The sequence below is a fragment of the Papio anubis genome, chromosome 6 (assembly GCF_008728515.1).
Source record: "Papio anubis isolate 15944 chromosome 6, Panubis1.0, whole genome shotgun sequence".
Taxonomy (NCBI): Eukaryota; Metazoa; Chordata; class Mammalia; order Primates; family Cercopithecidae; genus Papio; species Papio anubis.
The window spans coordinates 78,881,030-78,901,173 of record NC_044981.1 but is presented as its reverse complement, the minus strand read 5'-3'; the positions used below and the strand labels follow the sequence as shown (position 1 = coordinate 78,901,173).

General features: G+C 37.5%; 1 protein-coding gene across 1 annotated transcript in view; it reads left to right on the top strand.

Annotated features, from left to right (window-relative positions):
• Positions 1-19,728, top strand: part of LOC101009624 (clathrin coat assembly protein AP180) — a 170,631-nt gene extending 150,903 nt beyond the window's left edge. The window contains 4 exon segments of the mRNA XM_031667289.1: positions 11,713-11,796; positions 12,444-12,548; positions 16,375-16,477; positions 18,320-19,728. Coding sequence (XP_031523149.1) covers positions 11,713-11,796; positions 12,444-12,548; positions 16,375-16,467 — 282 coding nt within the window. The 3' untranslated portion in view covers positions 16,468-16,477; positions 18,320-19,728.
• Positions 19,729-20,144: the final 416 nt, after the last annotated feature.

Genomic DNA, 20,144 nt, shown 5'->3' with positions numbered 1-20,144 from the left:
GGTCTTTCCACCTCGTCTTCTGGTGTTTGTGAGAGAGCAGGAAATTTAGGCACTTAATGTTCTCTGACTTTGGTGAGTTCACGGTATGAAATAACTTAGTTTTAAGAAATGGTTTCTAACAGATAACAATGATAAAAATACCTATTAAATCTAGATATTTTTCTATTTACATCTTTCTATGCATTATTTTAAAACAGTGCTTAAGAGGACAGTTTTCATATTTAGCTATAAAATAAACGGTTTCAATTTAATTCTTATGAAGGATATTTAGTAGAAAACTACGAATCTCTTTTAAACTAACTTTTGCCTAGGATGATACATAATTTATTTCCAAACCAGGAATAAAGGTTTGAGGGTGAAAGGGACTGTCATTATTGCCCTGGGACCCTAAACATGGCTTGTGCCTGTTGGCCCAGGTGCTGAGGCCATAAGCAAGGAGCACTCCAGCCCAGCGGACTGCCCTCCGTTCTTAGATATGAAACATTTGATAGCCTCTATTTTGCTATGGGAAGGGGGAGACAGAGTAAATAAATCTGAATAAAATTCCCAAAGGAAGAAACAAGCTTTTTTAGAACTGATTTGGTAAGTCTATTAATATGACATAATGACATAAAATCTCACAATGTGTGTATATTATCATTATCGAAGTAAAGGAATTAATTTTCCTATTCTCTTCTGTGCAGGATTAGAAAGGCCTTATTTGCTGTTCTAAGGAATTTATACTTTGGTGATGTTGCCCTTATCACCAGGATAAAACTTTTGTTTTTTAACAAGTTTCAGAACAATCACTGGTAGTAGCACAGTCTAAAATGAGTTAAGGGGATTGGAAGGCACAGTGATGAGAATATTAGTATCTGGCAGACAGACTGTAGGTTAAGAAAAGGAAAAAAAGTTGGCTGGGCATAGTGGCTCATGCCTGTAATCCCAGCACTTTGTGAGGCCAAGGCAGGCAGATCACTTGAGGTTAGGAATTCAAGACCAGCCATGGCCAACACGGTGAAACCCCATCTCTACAAAAGAATTGCAAAACTTAGCAAGGCATGGTGGCATGTACCTGTAGTCTCAGCTACTCAGGAGGCTGAGGTGGGAGAATCACTTGAACCCAGGAGGAGGAGGTTGCTGTAAGCCAAGATTGCACCACTACACTCCAGCCCTGGGCGACAATGAGTCTCTGTCTCAAAAAAACAAAAGAAAAAAAAGTTTAGAGCCTGAGGTTAGGGTAGAAAGGAAGAGGAGAAGGCAAATTTTCAGTTAGAATCCACACAAGTGGGGATTTTTATAGATGAGACAACCAAGACAGTGGTTGCCCAGTGTATTATTCCGTTTTCACACTGCTGATAAAGACATACCCGAGACTGGGCAATTTACAAGAAAAAGAGGTTTAATGGACTTACAGTTCCACATGGCTGGGGAGGCCTCACAATCATGGTGGAAGACAAGGAGGAGCAAGTCATATCTTACATGGATGGCAGCAGGCAAAGGAAGAGCTTGTGCAGGGAAACTCCCCCTTATAAAACCATCAGATCTTGTGAGACTTACTCACTATCACAAGAACAGCACAGAAGAGACCTGCCCCCATGATTCAGTTACCTCCCATTGCATCTCTCCCACAACATGTGGGAATTCAAGATAAAATTTGGGTGGGGACAAAACCAAATCATTTCATTCTGCCCCTGGACCCTCCCAAATCTCATCTTCGCATTTCAAAACCAATCATGCCTTCCCAACAGTCCCCCAAAGTCTTAACTCATTTCAGCATTAACTCAAAAGTCCACAGTCCAGAGTCTCATCTGAGACAAGGCAAGTCTTTTTCACCTATGAGCCTGTAAAATCAAAAGCAAGTTAGTTACTTCCTAGAAACAATGGGTGTACAGGCTTTGGGTAAATACAGCCATTCCAAATGGGAGAAATTGGCCAAAACAGAGGGGCTACAAGCCCCATGCAAGTCTGAAATCCAGTGGGATAGTCAAATTTTAAAGCTCCAAAATGATCTCCTTTGACACCGTGTCTCATATCCAGGTCACACATGATACAAGAGGTGGGCTCCCGGGTCGGGCACAGTGGCTCTTGCCTGTAATCCCAACACTTTGGGAGGCCAAGGCAGGCAGATCACAAGGTCAGGAGATCAAGACCATTCTGGCCAGATGGTGAAACCCCATCTCTACTAAAAATACGAAAATTAACTGGTCATGGTCGCACGTGCCTGTAGTCCCAGCTGCTTGGGAGGCTGAGGCAGGAGAATTGCTTGAACCTAGGAGGCAGGGGTTGCAGTGAGCCAAGATCACGCCACTACATTCCAGCCCTGTGACAGAGTGAGACTCCATCTCCAAAAAAAAAAAAAAAAAGAGGTGGGCTCCAGTGGTCCTTGAGCAGCTCCACCCTGTTAGCTTTGCAGGGTTATAGACCCCCTCCTGACTGCTTTCACAGGCTGGTGTTGAGTGTCTGTGACTTTTCCAGGCCCATGGTGCAAGCTGTCAGTGGATCTACCATTCTGAGGTCTGGAGGACAGTGGCCTTCTTCTCATAGCTCCACTTGGTGGTGCCCCAGTAGGGACTCTGCATTGGGGCCCCCACCCCACATTTCCCTTCTGCACTGCCCTGCACTGCCCTAGCAAACTTCTGCCTGGGCATCCAGGTGTTTCTATACATCTCTGAAATCTGTGTGGAGGTTCCCAAACCTCAATTCTTGGCGTCTGTGGCTCAGCACCACATGTAAGCTGCCAAGGTTTGGGACTTCCACCCTCTGAAGCAACAGACCGAGCTGTACTTTGGCCCCTTTGAGTCACAACTGGAGCAGCTGGAACACTGGGCACCAGGTCCCTAGACTGCACACAGCAGAGGGACCCTGGACTTGACCCATGAAACCACTTTTTCCCCCCATAAACCTCTGGTATGCAATGAGAGGGGCTGCTACAAAGATCTCTGACGTGTCCTGGAGACATTTTCCCCATTGTGTTGGTGATTAACATTCAGCTCCTCATTACTTATGCAAATTTATGCAGCCGGCTTGAATTTCTCCTCAGAAAATGGGATTTTCTTTTCTATCACATTGTCAGGCTGCAAATTTTCCAAACTTTTATGCTCTGTTTCTGTTTTAAAACTGATTGGCTTTAACAGCACCCATGTCACCTCTTGAATGTTTAGCTGCTTAGAAATTTCTTCCACCAGATACCTTAAATCATCTTTCTCAAGTTCAAAGTTCCACAAATCTCTGGGGCAGGGGCAAAATGCCACTAGTCTCCTTGCTAAAATGTAACAAGAGTCACCTTCACTCTAATTCTCAAGAAGTTCCTCATCTCTACCTGAGACCACCGCAGCCCACATTTTCCCATCATCTTCTGAGACCTCCAAACTGTTCCAACCTCGGCCTGTTACCCAGTTCCAAAGTTGATTCCTCATTTTCACGTGTCTTTTCCACAGCACTCCACTCTACTGGTAGCAATTTACTGTATTAGTTTGTTTTTACACTGCTGATCAAGACATACCTGAGAGTGGGCAATTTACAAAAGAAAGAGGTTTCATGAACTTACAGTTCAACATGGCTGGGGAGGCCTCACAATCATGGTGGAAGACAAGGAGGAGCAAGTCACATCTTACATGGATGGCAGCTGGCAAAGAGAGAGCTTGTTTGGGGAAACTCCCCCTTATAAAACCATCAGATCTCATGAGACTTATTCACTACCACAAGAACAGCACAGGAGAGACCAGCCCCCATGATTCAATTACCTCCCACCAGGCCATCCCACAACACATGGGAATTCAAGATGAGACTTGGGTAGGAAGACAGTCAAACCATATCACCCAGGTTTCTATGTGAGGCAGTTTACTAAATAATGAGGCCACTAACCCAGAAGGGAACAAGGGAAAAGCACTTTAAAAGTAATATTAAGTTGAACAACTTCCTTGGCCATTACCCACCCTGAGATCAAGACTTAACTGTGCAAAGTTAAGAATTCATCAAGTACTTAATTAACAACTGTTTGGCATCTTTAGGATAACAAAGCTGCCGATTGATTGGTAGGCACTTTCACAGAGACTGAGATTAATGTCTCATTTTTTAACCCCAAAACTCCTTATCTTTGTTTATGAAGCAGAAAATTTTTAATTATTGGTAATTAAACCCCAGAAAGTTAAATATGGAAAGTTTTAGCATAAAGTATCCACAGCAGCTATGGAAAGAGAAATTAGAACAACAGAAACTATTTGTTACAATAAAGAGTTACATAAAGTTTTATTTCCTTTATTTTACTTACCATTTTACACCACAATATAAAGGTTGTCTTATGCATATTATATCTTTATTAATTCTTAGTTTTATCTATATTCTTTTATAAATTCGCTGCCATTTACTCCATTTATTTTTTACAAAGCTGTTGTTTCCTAACAAAGCTGTGGCTTTGCTTTTACTTAAGAAATTATTCTGAGGGAACTAGTCTAGCTTTCTCTCACATGCCCTTATACCCTGCCTCCCCGGTTGATCTCTTCCATCCTTCTATTCCTTTATAGTCTCTTTCTAGGAATACTCAAGGAAAAGAAGCTAGAGACACCAGAAACAAGTGCTTCAGAAGCAGCAAAGCAGTGTTTCCCAATTTTCCTTGTAATCTACAGGTCTTTGCTATTGAGAAGGAGATGAAGGATGCAGATTTGGGAAGGGGGATCCTTTTGCTGCCTTTTTAAAGTTTTTATTGATTGATAAGAACTAAGATTACTTTTCCCCACTTATTCCAAATTTCCCTTAATTGCTTCTTAGAGGTGTAGCTATAACATTTTTCAGATCACAGAACCCAAGTTAGATCTAAAAACCTTAGCAGGACTTGAATTTGAACTATGTCTGCTGGCAGGGTTCTGTCATCATTGCCATCAGGAGCCCTGTGCTTCCTGGGTTACTTATTCGAATGTGTTTTACAGTGCACAGCAGACCTATTAACTTTTTATCGAAGAAGTGGGAAGATACTTGCAATTCAGAAATATGTGCATTTTGCAAGAAGATCACTGTTAAAAGAAAAGCGTTAGACAAAATTAATTTAACAGAGTTGAGCTGGGTGCAATGACTTACCCATATACTCCCAGCAACTGAGGCGGGAGGATCACTTGAGGCCAGGAATTTGAGACCAGCCTGGGCAGCATAGTGAGGCCCCATCTCTAGAAAAATTAAAAAGTTAGCTGGGTGTGGTGGCACATGCCTGTAGTAAAAGCTACATGAGAGGCTGAGACAGGAGGATTGCTTGAGCCCTAGAGTTTGAGCCTACAGTGAGCTATGATTATGCAAGTTTAACAGAGTTTATTAAGTGAAGAATGATCCATTAATCAGGTACCAGTCGGAAACAGAAGAGGTTCAGAGAGCTCCAGCACAGCAGTGTGGACCATGAACTTCTATTGGCTGATAGAGAAGTACAACAAAATATATTTGGTTGATCAGAATAGAAAGACCCTAAATAGAGGTTAGTTGTTGATCTCTACTTGATAAAGTCTTTAGTTAGAATCTGTTAGTTGGCAATTTCTGATTGGTAAAGTCTCCAGTTTCATTTTATTATTTATGTTGGGCTTCATTTTGCTTACATGAGAACTCAAGGTGCTAGAGCTGTACCAGTCAAGTGGCATCCCAATTAAAATCTTATCACCACTGAATCTAAGAGTTAATCTACCATTTTAGCAAAATGACTAACTCAGACAATTTCTTCAAATTGTTTGACCATTTATTTGATCAGGAATTTCTGCAGGTTTATTTTGCTTTGATAACTAATGAAGCCCTTTTCTCTTTTATAGCCTGAAGTCCTAATGATGCAATTCAGGTCTAGTAAATAGCCTACCACCTACCCTATTGAAATGATGGGTAAAGCATTAATGTGAAATATAATTTTATAGGTATTTTATTTCTTTTGAAAAATTTTTTATTGAAATAAAATTCACGTAACATTTAAATTCACTATTTTAACAACTTAAAGTATACAATTCAATGATTCTTAGTATATTTACAGCATTGCAAAACCATCACTATTATCTAATTTCATAATATTTCCATCACCCCAAAAAGAAATGCAGTCTCTTTCAATTTCCCCTTACCCTTATAGCTTTTTGTGCCTGGCTTCTTTTACTAATTAGCATAACATTTTCTAGGTTTATCCATATTGAAGTATGTATCAGTACTTCATTTTTATGGCTGAATATATTTCATTTTATGGATATATCACATTTTGTTTATCCATTCATCAGTTGATGAACACTTATGTTGTTTCTGTTACACATAATAAATTTTTATTATCATGTATGAGTTTTCATATGAACATATATCCTCAATTCTATTTGGAATAGAACTCTGGGTCATCTGTAAGTCGATGTTTAACTTTTGAGGAACTGCCAAGCTTTTCCATAGCAGCTACGTTATTTTACATTGCCACCAGCAATACATAGGGTTTCAAGTTCTCTTTATCCTCCCAACACTTGTTATTTTTCATTTCATTATTTATTATATCATTCTAATGAGCATGAAGTGGTATTTCATTATGACATTGATATGTATTTCCCTGATGACTAACAATGTTTAACATCTTTTCATGTGTGTATTGATCATTTGTATATCTTCTTTAGAGAAATGTCTATTTATGTTGTAGAGGAGGAAGAATTCTTTTTTCCTACTACGCTCCTAGACTCTCTAGCTGGGGCTGTGAACACTGGACTGACCAAAGACAAATTAAAAGGAATAAACAGAAGTTATTAGCACATGCATCATGCTTACTCATGGGAGCGCTCAGGATGAGTAACTCAGAGGCTTGATTAGAACATGGGCTTAGGTGGCATCTTAGCAAAGGAACAATAAATTTTTAGAGAAGTCACAAGACAAAAGAAAAGGACTTTGACTCTCTAAGGTGGCAAATATATGAGAAAATAATGGCAGTTCAAGGCTAATTAGTCAAGTTTGTTAGGTATTTTGTTCTGATGCCCTCTTCAGGCTGATTCGGGTCTCAAGTTGTCTCTGGTGATAAACGTTTGTCCCTGATAGAGAGGGGAGGAGAAATATCTCTGTAAATTTATTTTCCAAATAGTGAGAAGGAGGAGAGCTTTTCTTGTATCTGCTTCTTTTCAGTTGCCTTCAGCTCAAAGTAATTATTATGCCAAAGTGTCGTATTTTGGGGTGGCATATTCTGCTACCCTACAATATCCTTAGCCCATTTTATAATTGGGTTGTCTTTTTATTATGGAGTTGAAAGAGATCTTTCATATTCGGGATACTAGATGCTTATCAGATAAATGATTTGCCAATATTTTTATCTCATTCTGCGAGTTAGCTCTTCGTTTTCTTGATAGTGTCCTTTGATGCACAAAAGTTCTTAATTTTGATAAACTCCAATTTATCTATTTTTTGCTTTTATTACTTGTGCTTTTGGTGTCATATTGCTAAAAACTATTGCCTTAATCATAGGTCTTGAAATTTTTTACCTATGTTTCTTTCCAGGAGTTTTATAGTTTTACCTCTTACATTAAATCTTTGACCTATTTTGAGCTCTTTTTTTTATATGATAGGGGTCCAAATTTATTGTTTTGCATGTGGAAGTTCAGTTGTCTTAGAATTATTTGTTTAAAGGACTATTCTGACTGGGTACAACAGCTCATACCTGTAATCCCAGTACTTTTGAAAGCTAAGGTGTATGGATTACTTGAGCTCAGGAGTCTGAGACTAGCCTGAGCAACATAATGAGACCCTATCTCTACAAAAAATAAAATAAAATTAGCCGGGTGTGGTGGCATGCATCTGTGGTTCCACCTACTCAGGAGGCTGAAATAAGAGGATTGCTTGATCCAGGCAAGTAGAGAATCACTTGAGCCAGGGAACTAGAGGCCGCAGTGAGCCATGATCATGCCACTGCACTCCAGCCTTGGTGACAGAGCAAGATCCTGTCTAAAAAAAAGAAAAAGAAAAAAAGGAAGAGACTATTCTTTCTTGATTAATTGATTTTGATAATCTTGTCAAAAATTAATTGACCATCTGACATATTGGGCTGAATAATTTAAGAAAGAGAAAAAAAATTATCCATAGATGTGTGGGTTTATTTCCAGACTCTTTATTTGCTTATGTTGATCTATGTGTCTGTCCTTATGCTAGTACCACCTGTTTTGATTAATGTACCTTTGTTTTAAGTTTTGAAACCAGGAAGTGTGATTCCCCCAAATTTGTTCTTTTTCAAAACTGTTTTGGCTATCCTGGTTCTCTTGCATTTTTGTATAAATTTTAGGTTCAGATTATCCATTTCTCCAAAAAAAAGTGGTTGAAATTTTGATAGGGATTTCATTGAATCTGTGTAGCAATTTGCAGATTATTACCATCTTAATATTAAGTCTTCCAACCCATGAACAAAGGGTGTCTTTCCATTTGTTTAGATCTTATTTAATTTCTTTCAACAATGTTCTATAGTTGCAGTGTTCAAGTCTCATATTTCTGTTAAATTTATTTTTTAATATTTTATTGTTGATGCTATTATAAGTAGAACTGTTTTCATAATTACATTTTTCAATTGTTCATTGCTAGTTCCACAGGAACACTGCACTGAGTTTTGTATATTGGTCTTATATCCTGCAACTTTGAAGAACATGTTTATTAGCTTTGATAGTTTTGTTGTATATGGATTCTTTAGGGATTTCTGTATATAAAAAAGATTGTGTCATCAATGAATAAAGATAGTTTCATTCTTTCTTTCCCACCTGGATGCCATTTCTTGCTTTTTCCTGCCAACTGCCCTGACTTAGAACTTTCAGAACCTCCTTGTCTTATTCTTAGGTAGAAAGCTTTCAGTCATTTTTTTTTTCAGTCACTAAGTATGATGTTAGCTGTGGGCTTTTTGCAGATACCCTTTATCAGGTTGAGGAATTTCCGTGCTATTTCTAGTTTGTTGAGTACTTTTTGTCATGAAAAGCTGTTGGACTTTGTCAAATGCTTTTCTACATCTATTGATATGATCATTGTTGTGATTTTCCCTTATTCGTTTTTCAGGTCTCTCTTAGGAAAGTGGCTGCAAACTCTAACCGTGCCCTGACAGGCCTCAAAAGCAGGTTGCTGTTTACAATGTGCCTTTCATGGGATACTTCTTTATTGTGGTGGAAGCCTCATGTCTAAGATGTCTCTCTCACAGGAAGCTTGTTTATACTGGCAAATGCCCTTGTGGCTCTTGTCTAAACTGTGTTATTTCTACCAACATAGCCACTCTCTAAGAGAACTTGACCTGCAAAGAAGTTAGGTGTCAGTCAAGTGAGACACAGAGGAGGCATACAATAAAACACATGAAATTACAGAATCTGTAAGTAATAAAACGTACAGATTCCAGGGAGAAGAGGGCAACATGCCAAAGGGAAGTGGGGAGCCATCCAGGACACATGTGTTCAACCAGTGGGTAGGAGCAAAAGAGAGTGAGAGTGAGGGATCTGTGGGCCAAGGCCTTTATTGGGGTCTAGTATATCACCCAAGCAGATTTTCCACAGGAATTTAATTGGTAGGTTTACAGCAAGCAGGCACAAGTTCCATGGAATGACGCTGTGACTGAGAGTTGGTTGTTGTGGCATATCTGTACAGTTAGCTCTGCAGAGTGTGGGGGACAGTGGGGTAAATCAAGTAGGTTGTATCTAGCTATCCCATAGGGAAGGTGTTGGTATGAAGCAGATATCTAGATGACCACCTGAAGGAACTGGGAGGAGGCAGAGAACTAGAAACTGTGTCAAGAGTGACTAAGCCCTGCTTCTGATATGAGAAAATTAAAGGTGTATCCTAAATAGATGCTGAGGTAACATAAATTATAGGAGTTAACTATAATCATGTAATTTTTTATTTTATTCTATTAATATGGTGTATTGCATGTGTTAATTTTCATATATTAAACCAACCTTGCATTCCTGGGTAAAACCTGGTCATGGTGTATAATCTTTTAATATGCTCCTGGATCCAGTGTGCTAGCATTTTGTTGAGAATTTTTTCATCAACATTCATAAGGAATATTGCGCTGTAGTTTTCTTTTGTTTGTGATATCTTTGTCTAGCTTTGGTGTCAGGGTAATACTGGCATCAAAGAATGGTTAAAAAGTGTTACCTTTATTTTGAAAAGCTTGAGAAGAATTGATATTAATTCTTTATATATTTGGTAGAATTCACCAATGAAGATATCTAGTTCTGGATTTTTTCTTTGATGGAAGGTTTTTGTTGTTATTGATGTTTTTTTAGAGACAGGGTCTCACTTTGTCACACAGGCTGAAGTACAGCGGTGCTATCACAACTCACTGCATTCTCAAGCTCTGAGCTAAAGCTATCCTCCCACCTCAGCCTCCTGAGTAGCTAAGACTACAGGCACACACCACCAAAAATTAGGCCCAGCTAACTTTTAAAATTTTTTTTGTTGAGATGGGTTCTTGCTACATTGCCCATACTGCTGTGTTGCTGTTCCTAAACTCCTGGCCTCAAGTGATTCTCCTGCCTCGGCCTCCTAATATAAGTGTAAAATACACGTCAACTGATATTTGGCTTTCTTGAACTTCTCTGACATTGGATTTAGCCAAAGTAAAATTTAGGGACTCCAGTAGAACAATATGGATATGACTTAGGGAAGATGTGAAAAACTAGTAACATAAAGATACTATGAACAAACAGTAAAACAAACAAACAAACAACTGTTTTCTCTATACAAAAGCATTTTTACTTTGAGTCATTAGTACCTCTAAACTAATAAAGCAATTTAAATGGCTTTTCTTATAGTGAGAGTGAATTTGAAGGAAAAATAGGAAACAGTTTACAGAAAGCTATTTAAGAAATTACTTACACTTATTAGCTAAATACACTAGAATTTCATATACATTCTTTTAAGTGAAAATCAGTCAAGTTTGAGGGCACTGTTTGTTTCACATGACCAAATAGTTTCCTAGTAGTGAATGCCACTAATATGCTGGGATTACAGGCATGAGCCACCACATCCACCTGTAAACCTTGCTTAATATAAATTGGAGCCATATAGAAAGATTAGAACAATTCTCAAATGTCTAACCCAATACCATTAGAGGATATGATGATAGGAAAAGACAAGCTTAGGGAAGTTTGACTCATTTCCAGTGAGGATGGGTCTAAAAAGATAGAGAGAAAGTCCAAAGTTGTGAGCAAACTGCAAGCCAGCAAGTCCAAATGACACTGTAACAGAGAACATCAAGTCAGTAATCTTGTTTATATCATTGATGTGGTGCTAAAACCATTTTCCTTTTTAAATTTAAAACTGAAATTTGAGATTTTCTTTACATATCCACTCATACATATTTGACATGCATTCATTTTAAAATTCTGTCATTTTAAAACCAAATTATGTTCAGCTGGGTACAGTGGCTCTTGCCTGTAATCCAGCATTTTGGGAGGCCAAGGCAGGAGGATTGCTTGAGGCCAGGAGCTTGAGACCAGCCTAGGCAGCATAGCATGACCCATCTCTACAAAAAATTTTTAAAACTTGGTCAGCCATGGTGGCATGTGCCCATGGTCCCAGCTATTCAGGAGGCTGAGGTGGGAGAATTGCTTGAGCCCAGGAGTTCAAGGCTGCAGTGAGCTGTGATCATGCCATTGTACTCCAGCCTGGGCAATGGAGTGATACCCCATCTTTAAAATAAATAAACAATAACCAAATTATATTGTTCTTTTTGTTTGTTTTGTGTGTTTTTGTGTTATTTGTATGTGTATGTCTGTCTGTCTATCTGTGTAGCAAGGAGCTGTACCTCCAACCAGTTCAGTTCCTCCTGTTGCCGGGGCCCCATCGGTTGGACAACCTTCAGCAGGATTTGGAATGGTGAGTGATGACCTATGCTAAAAATTGTAATCGACATTTCTAAATTATTTGCCAGATCCCAAATTAGTAAGTATTCCTACAGAATATAATTCTTCCCAAAACATAGTAAGTAAAACTTAAAAAGTTGTCATCTGCTTTAAACCTTAAGTAGTCTACACATGAAGTGACAAAATCAGTCATAAAATATGTTCTACCATCAAATTAATTTCTATAGTACGTTGTTATATCATTTTTACTAGAATATTTACAAATAGCTTTAGCCCATCATCAAAATCAACCCTTAATTATTATACTAGGACTGTTTATTCACCAATTTTACCAGCCAATTTTAGGACCATCTTTCATAAAGAAACAAATTTTTATCTCTCCAAGAATTATGCTTAGAGAAGATGAATAAACAACAATAAAGTTTGGTTAGGATGAGGATACCATGTGGCCAACCAGGCTTATGCTACCCACCCACCTTAGCGACTCTCTCCCTCACAGTACAGCCTCACATTATCCCTAGTTAGAATTACAAATTATACTTCCTCATAGTCCTGCATTCCTCAAATATTGTCAGAAGTACATAAAAGCAATAAATGTCAGGATAGTGCCCTAGTGGGTTCCACTCATGCTCTGAACCACTCTCCATTCTTCCTCCTCAGCCTCCTGCTGGGACAGGCATGCCCATGATGCCTCAGCAGCCAGTCATGTTTGCACAGCCCATGATGAGGCCGCCCTTTGGAGCTGCTGCTGTACCTGGCACGCAGGTCAGTTTGTTCAATGTCCACAAACCAGCCAGTGACATTAACTAATAAGTATAAAACATTGGTGTAGCAAACTGTTTAAAAAGTGTTTTTACCTAATGTAATTCTCATACCTGTTGCTTCAGAAGTAAAGGGAGCATGGAAGACAGATCTACAAAAGTGTGAGATTTGGGGGAAAAAATGATGGAAATAACTTACTGTCTAAAGATCCCTCCATTGTCTTCCTACTTAATTCAAATTGGTTCCTGAGAACATCCAGATATTCAGGGCATCCAAGGCATTTGTCCCAGAGAAGTGGGTGCTGCTAGTCTGTAGTTTTAGCATGTGTTCCCAGTGTTACCCAGAAAGGTTGGCAGCACAGTACTCCAGACTGCCATGTCTGCCCAAGACTCGTGACACTAACTGCAATAAGTTTGCCAAACTGCATAGTCTGTGAGAATAGTCCCTTTTAGAATCTCCTCACTCCAGAAAAAAAGCACACATTTGTGAGTCCTTGGGGCCACCCCCACTTCAGACTAGCTGACTACAAATTCGAGGTTTTTCCATGGCCACCCTCAGGTTAAGCAGTTTCCTAGAATGATTCACAGAACTCAGGAAAGCACTAAACTTATAAGAGTTTTATTGTAGTAAAAGGATGCAAATTAGATCCAGTTATAGGAAAAGATACATAAACATCATCTGGGAAAGTTCTAAACATGAAGCTTCTTTGTCCTCAGAGGTGGGTTCTTCTCCGGGCATCATCGTGTGACAGTACACATGCAGTATCACAAGCTCACCTGAGCTTCAGCGTCCAGCATTTATTGATGCTTCATTATGTAGGATTGGTTGGTTGAATTGTTACCCATTTTGTGGAACTCAATCTTCAACCCCTGTTCCCCTCTGAAGATCAGACTGGTTTCATGCGGCCCAAAGACCCAGCCCTAAAATCACATGGTTGGGCTTTCTGCCTCCACTCTGAGTCACCTTGTTAGCATAAACTGTCAGGTGTTCCTGGAGCCCACCTTGAATAACAAAGACACACCTACCATTTGGGAAATTAGAAGGATTTAGAGGTTACCTTTCTGGGAAAAGGAAAAACCTCAGTTTAGGTAAAGCTAAATTCCTTACTACACACTGTGCTACTTCCTCTTCAAAAATGACAAAATATATTACACTTTGTTGAACCGTTTTGCTGCTAGAGGTGCTAGTCTTAGTGATGAATCATGCTTTCCTGATTCCTCTTTTAAATTGTCTGGCTGAGGTGATGGTACATGTCAAACCAAAGAAGTTTTCCTCATGAGAAATTGACTTGGATGGAGTCAGGACACCAAATTACTACTTTGGTAGCAGCATGCTTTACAAACTAGACCAAATAGCTCAAATATATTTTAATGCTATGAGTAAATGTTTTCAGTCCTATACTATTTTTAACTTATCAAATCAGTATTTATACTGTCTTATCTGTGGAATACCTGCTGTGAACTTTCTGAGTATACCTTAATCCCTTTTGCTTCCTTGATGCATCTCTAAATCCATGGACCTGTTACCAAGATTTCCTTTCAGCTTCTTCACTTTGCCCCTCAAAAGCAACAGGGACCAAGAGAAAGAATAGTGGATGTTGAAAGACAGAAATTTAGAACGTGAGAAGCCCTAGCCTTCATGGCTATTACTGGCCATAACTGGCTTCAGGAGAAATTTTCTAGTCTACCTGAAGACTACTGAACCCTGTGTAGTGTTGTTTTTGGGGACAGTGAGGAAGGTTTTGGGTATAATGGTTGTGGTTAAGTGTAACTTAGATATACTTAAATTCTAAGGGATCTCATTTATCATAAATGTTTCCTTGATGTTTGAATAGATCCATGACTCTCATCTTTTTGAATAAAAGAAATATTTCTGTTATTATGAACTTGGAGCAATGTTACTGAGATTTCTTTTAACCTTATTGTGTTTGATATATTGAAAGCTTCAGAAATAAATGAATATAATTTTATTACTTAAGGCAGTTGTTTTTCTTGTGTAATACCAATGTTAGCAACAATTTACTTAATTAGAAGAATGAAAATAAAAGATAGATAGTATCATGGAAATACATTGTTTTAATCAGTAATTGAATTCATAATAAGCCAGGTAATGATACATCATATTTATGTAATTTTTAGATTATATTTCCTATATCAGAGGAGAAGCATAATTATACTAGATAATAAAATAAATGTTGAGTTGGTAGCTTCAGAAAACAAAGTAGTTTTTTTATTACTGATGCCAGGACTATCCTAGCATTTTTGCATTGTTTGGTATGATATCGTCATCTCACCTAATTATCAATAATGGACCAATCTTTGAGTTGATCTAAGGAACTTCAAGCCTTACATTTTTTTTATATATTTCTATGAAGCAGATCCCAGGTTTTTTGTTGTTATTTGTTTGTTTGTTTGTTTGTTTGAGATAGGGTCTCACTCTGTTGCCCAGGCTGAAGTGCAGTGGTGCACTCATAGCTCACTGCAGCCTTGAACTCCCAGGCTCCAGGGATCTCTCACCTCAGCCTCTTGAGTAGCTGGGACCACAGGTGCAAGCCACTGCACCCAGCTATTTTTTTTTTTTACTATTTGTAGAGATGAGGCCTCGCCTTGTTGCCCAGGCTGGTCTCAAACTCCTGGCCTCAAGTGATCCTCCTGCCTCGGCCTCCCAAAGTGCTGGAATTTTACAGATATGAGTCATCACACTCAGCCCATGTCCCAGTTTTAAACATGGAAATTTGACAAATAGATAATATAATTAGTCAGTAGTTTCTGGACATAGGACCAAAGCTCAAAATCTACACTTCTGGAACTCTGTTTGCTGAACTAATAAAAATATACATCACTGGCCCACAGTCCCAGCATGTTACTACAAGCATAGGAGATTAATTAGACTCAAAGCCTAGATGTCAACTATTACTCTATAGACTACATGAGATTTTTCAAGACCTTGTGTCCTGTAAAAGTCAGCTCCCGGAAGTTGTATCTGTGACACAATGAAAAAATAATTTAGATTCTGGTTAAACAGAAACAAGGCAAGTTAATTATTTGTTACTTTTGCTGCAAGTCCAATATGATTCTTTCCTATTGTATTTAATAATAAGTTTTAGCCTTCTCTGAGAGCTGAATAGATTGCATTAGAATTTAGTGGCATTCACTACTAGGAAACTATTTGGTCATGTGAAATAAACAGTGCCCTCAAACTTGACTGATTTTCACTTAAAAGAATGTATATGAAATTCTAGTATATTTAGCTAATAAGTGTAAGTAATTTCTTAAATAGCTTTCTGCAAACTGTTTCCTATTTTTCCTTCAAATTCACTCTCACTATAAGAAAAGCCATTTAAATTGCTTTATTAGTTTAGAGGTACTAATGACTCAAAGTAAAAATGCTTTTGTATAGAGAAAACAGTTGTTTGTTTGTTTGTTTTACTGTTTGTTCATAGTATCTTTATGTTACTAGTTTTTCACAACTTCCCTAAGTCATATCCATATTGTTCTACTGGAGTCCCTAAATTTTACTTTGGCTAAATCCGATGTCAGAGAAGTTCAAGAAAGCCAAATATCAGTTGAAGTATATTTTACCAGTCCAGAATTAAACACAACTCTGTGACTATGTAGAACAAGTAGATTTTATAAGCCTTTAACCATCTAATCTTCTGCATGTTTGTTTTCTTTGATATGTGTTCTGCCTAATGCTTTTTTCTCTCTCTGTCTCTCTCTTTCTCTCTGTCTCTCTGTCTCTCTCTCTCTCTCTCTCTCTCTCTCTCTCTCTCTCTCTCTCCCCCTCTCCTTTTTATTCCTGCTCTTTGGGGCTGTCTTTTTCCCATTAGCTTTCTCCAAGCCCTACACCTGCCACTCAGAGTCCCAAGAAACCTCCAGCAAAGGACCCATTAGCGGATCTTAACATCAAGGATTTCTTGTAAACAATTTAAGGTATCTAATACTGAGCTTTTCCTGTAGGCTTGTAATAATGAGCTGTATAATGCTTAGCTATTTCAAGAGGTATTCATTATTTCTGCGTGTTGAATAGCTGTATGTAATAGTAATAATTTATTAAAATAATTTATTAAAGATATTAAAAGCTATCTTTAAGAATTTTTTAAAGTCTTAATTTATGTAACTGGGAGGACAAGTAACCTCCAAATTGTCCTTATCCTGGAAAGCACAACGATTAGCTTTAATAAAGCAAAAAGGTGCCCAAGCTACTTGGTAAATTAGAAAATTGCCACTTTATTACGTGATGACTGGAATTTATAGAAAGTCAACATTTATACTATTGCATTTAGAAATCATCTAAGAATGTATTTGACTGCATAATTGTATTTTTATTTTGCTTATCCTTCTTTTGCCCCATAAAGCTTAGATTATTACTCTTTACATTTCTGCATTCAAGCAGAATTTTAAATTTCTAATGTTCGAGTTTTAAATTTCACAAATTTCATATAATTTATGAAATGAGTCATGCTGAAGTTATGGAAGGAAACTAATGAAGGAAAAATGTTCACTATTGACCCCAGCACCTAACACAGTGGGTAGGTTCTCAACAAATCCTTGCTGAATGGACGAACATAATTTACATGGTACTTTTCACATCCACTTCTTAGTAGGAGATCAATCATGTGAGATAAACTAGCCAGAAATTTTTTGTCTCCATTTCACAGCCAAAAGAAGTGATCCTTGGGCATTAAGGAATTTGCCCAGTGTCCCACAAGGAAGAACTCAGTGTTTTTGGACTTCTGTCCAGTGTTGTTTTCAGTATGCACCTACTGTGCTACATGTATTTCTTAAAAACCTTCACTAATGCCTACTAAGATCTTTGTGGATTCTTGATTTTTTTTTAATATACAAGATTAATGATGTATTATTTTAAGGTATTGACATCTCAGTCAGGTAAACTCTCCTTATGCCCAACTTTTCTATTACACTTTGGATTGGCTAATGTAGACATAAGTGAGACAATGAACACTTAATAACTTTCAGGAGTGACCAAGGAAACTGCATAGAGCAGCTTGTATTCACCTCTTAATAAATGTTGCTCTAATCATATGCCTGGAACTTTGATAAGTACAGGAAACAGATATGCTTGAGACAGTCCTTACCTGAGAGAGAGAGAGAAACAGAGAAAGAGAGACAGAGACAGAGCCAGATAAAGACAGACACACAGAGAGAATGACTATTTTATGAAGAGTTATCTATGCGGCTAAGACTTAAGACCCCACAAATGTTTCCAGCAGAAATGAATGATGCATGAATTAGCCAAGGAGATGAGTGGGAAGTGGCTGAGAAAAGGCATTGAGTCACCAGGGATCTCTCCGTTCTCTTCTATTCTGTCACTGGTTCAGTTGTTTAGTAAGTGACTCATTGAACACTGTAACTGAATACATGAAAAAATAATGTAAGGTCGTGGCCATGCCCCCTTTTTCTTTGGCTGACGTTTTTAAAGGTTAGCTGCTCTTAGATACTGAATGCTATACCGAATGTCCTGCTACTAAAATTTTTAATATGTGTCTAAATTTCAAATTTTTGTTGATATAATTATTAAAATGAAACTATACCTCAAAAGTTTTTTTTTTTAATTTCTGGCTAAATTTTAAAAATGTTAAGCTTGTTTTAAAAAGCCGTGAAAAGTATGTAAATGTGAATTTGTCCATGCAGAGACCTTTTTATGTAAAAGTTGTTTGCAGAAACTGTGAAGTAAAATTGCAAGGGAGGTAAAATGTTTGAGGACTATGTAATACTCTTTTTTTCTAATTCTAATTCTTGTTTTCTTTACAGCTGCAATTTTTGTGACTGAATAGGAAAATAAATGAATTTGGAGACTTCAAATGAGATTGATGCTCAGTTTCAAAGGGAGCCACCAGTACCAAACCCAATGCTTACTCATAACTTCTCTTCCAAAATGTGTAGCACAGCCGTGAAAGTGAACATTAGGAATGTGTACTACCTTAGCTGTTATCCCTACTCTCGAAATTGTAGTGTATTTGGATTATTTGTGTATTGTACGATGTAAACAATGAATGGATGTTACTGATGCCTTTAGTGCTTTTCTGGACTTCGCCTGAGGACAGATGATGCAGCTGTTGTGTGGTGAGCTATTTGGAAAGATGTGTCTGTGTTTTTGAAGGTTTCAATGTACATATAACTTTCGAACAAACCCGAAACTCTTCCCATAAATTATCTTTTCTTCTGTATCTGTTACAAGCATAGTGCGATAATATCAGATAATAAGGAAAACACTCATAAATATACAAAACTTTTTTCAGTGTGGAGTACATTTTTCCAATCACAGGAACTTCAACTGTTGTGAGAAATGTTTATTTTTGTGGCACTGTATATGTTAAGAAATTTTATTTTAAAAAATATAAAGGTTAATGTCCATAATAAATACTTCTCTTTGAAACTACCTTATCAAGAATGAAAAATCATATGGGAAGAATCTCCTATTTATCACTGCTATATTAAAATATATATATTTTAATTATATTTGACAGGTTTTGCATCTAAATTGACCTATTTATTCATTCTTGATTAAATGCACTGAAAAGTAAAGAGTCTGTTTGTATCACGTTCATGAAAATGCAGTTAGAGAGGTACTATTCAAGTTATTCTGAAGGCACCCCAAGGTATATCTGTAATTTAAAGATATTACTGCAGATAATTTTACTTTACTGTGGGTTTTTGGTACATCTGTTAATTTAGTATTTCTTTGTGTGTTTTGTAGACTAGTGTTCTTCCATCCTTCAATTGAGCTCAAAGTAGGTTTTGTTGTAACATTGTGATTAGGATTTAAACTAATTCAGAGAATTGTATCTTTTACTGTACATACTGTATTCTTTAAGTTTTAATTTGTCGTCATACTGTCTGTGCTGATGGCTTGGCTTAAGATTTTGATGCACAAATGAGGTCACTGTTGATCAGTGTTGCTAGTGGCTTGGCAGCTCTTCATAAAAGCATATTGGGTTGGAAAGGTGTTTGCCTATTTTTCAAATTATTTAATAGATGTATGGTACCATTTAAAAGTGGTTGTATCTGAATTTACTGTGGGGATAACATACACTGTAATGGGGAAAAATTACCTAAGACCAATTTCAAAATGGCTTTCTTTGTATTTCAGTTTAAAAACCCAGTGCATGTATGCCCTCTGAGATGCAATAAACACCTTGAACAAAGAAATGCAAACATAACCCTTCTCTCTTTGATTATGTTTTGAGAAAAAGGTCTGTTTCAAATGACACACACAGCAGACATAATATTGAATATTTTAAAATGCTGTCATGCCAATAGAGTTTTGATTATTTTACAAAAAATTTAAAAACAAGGAAAAAGCAATTTTAACAAGCTTTCATTAAACTTGGGTCTCCATAGCTGCTGCCAAATGAGTTGAAATTCCATGTTTTAAGATGTATATGTATTTTTAGGGTGAACTTTCTTTTAAAATGTGCAATTAAAGTCTTGTAATCATTTTTATGAGAATTAGCCATGAAAGTTGAAGAATAATATGACTTTAGGTAGGTTATAGTGTACTGACACACTGGCATACATGTATACTCTCACACAATACCTAGATTAGCCTATGTTGATAAAATTAGTGACATTATGC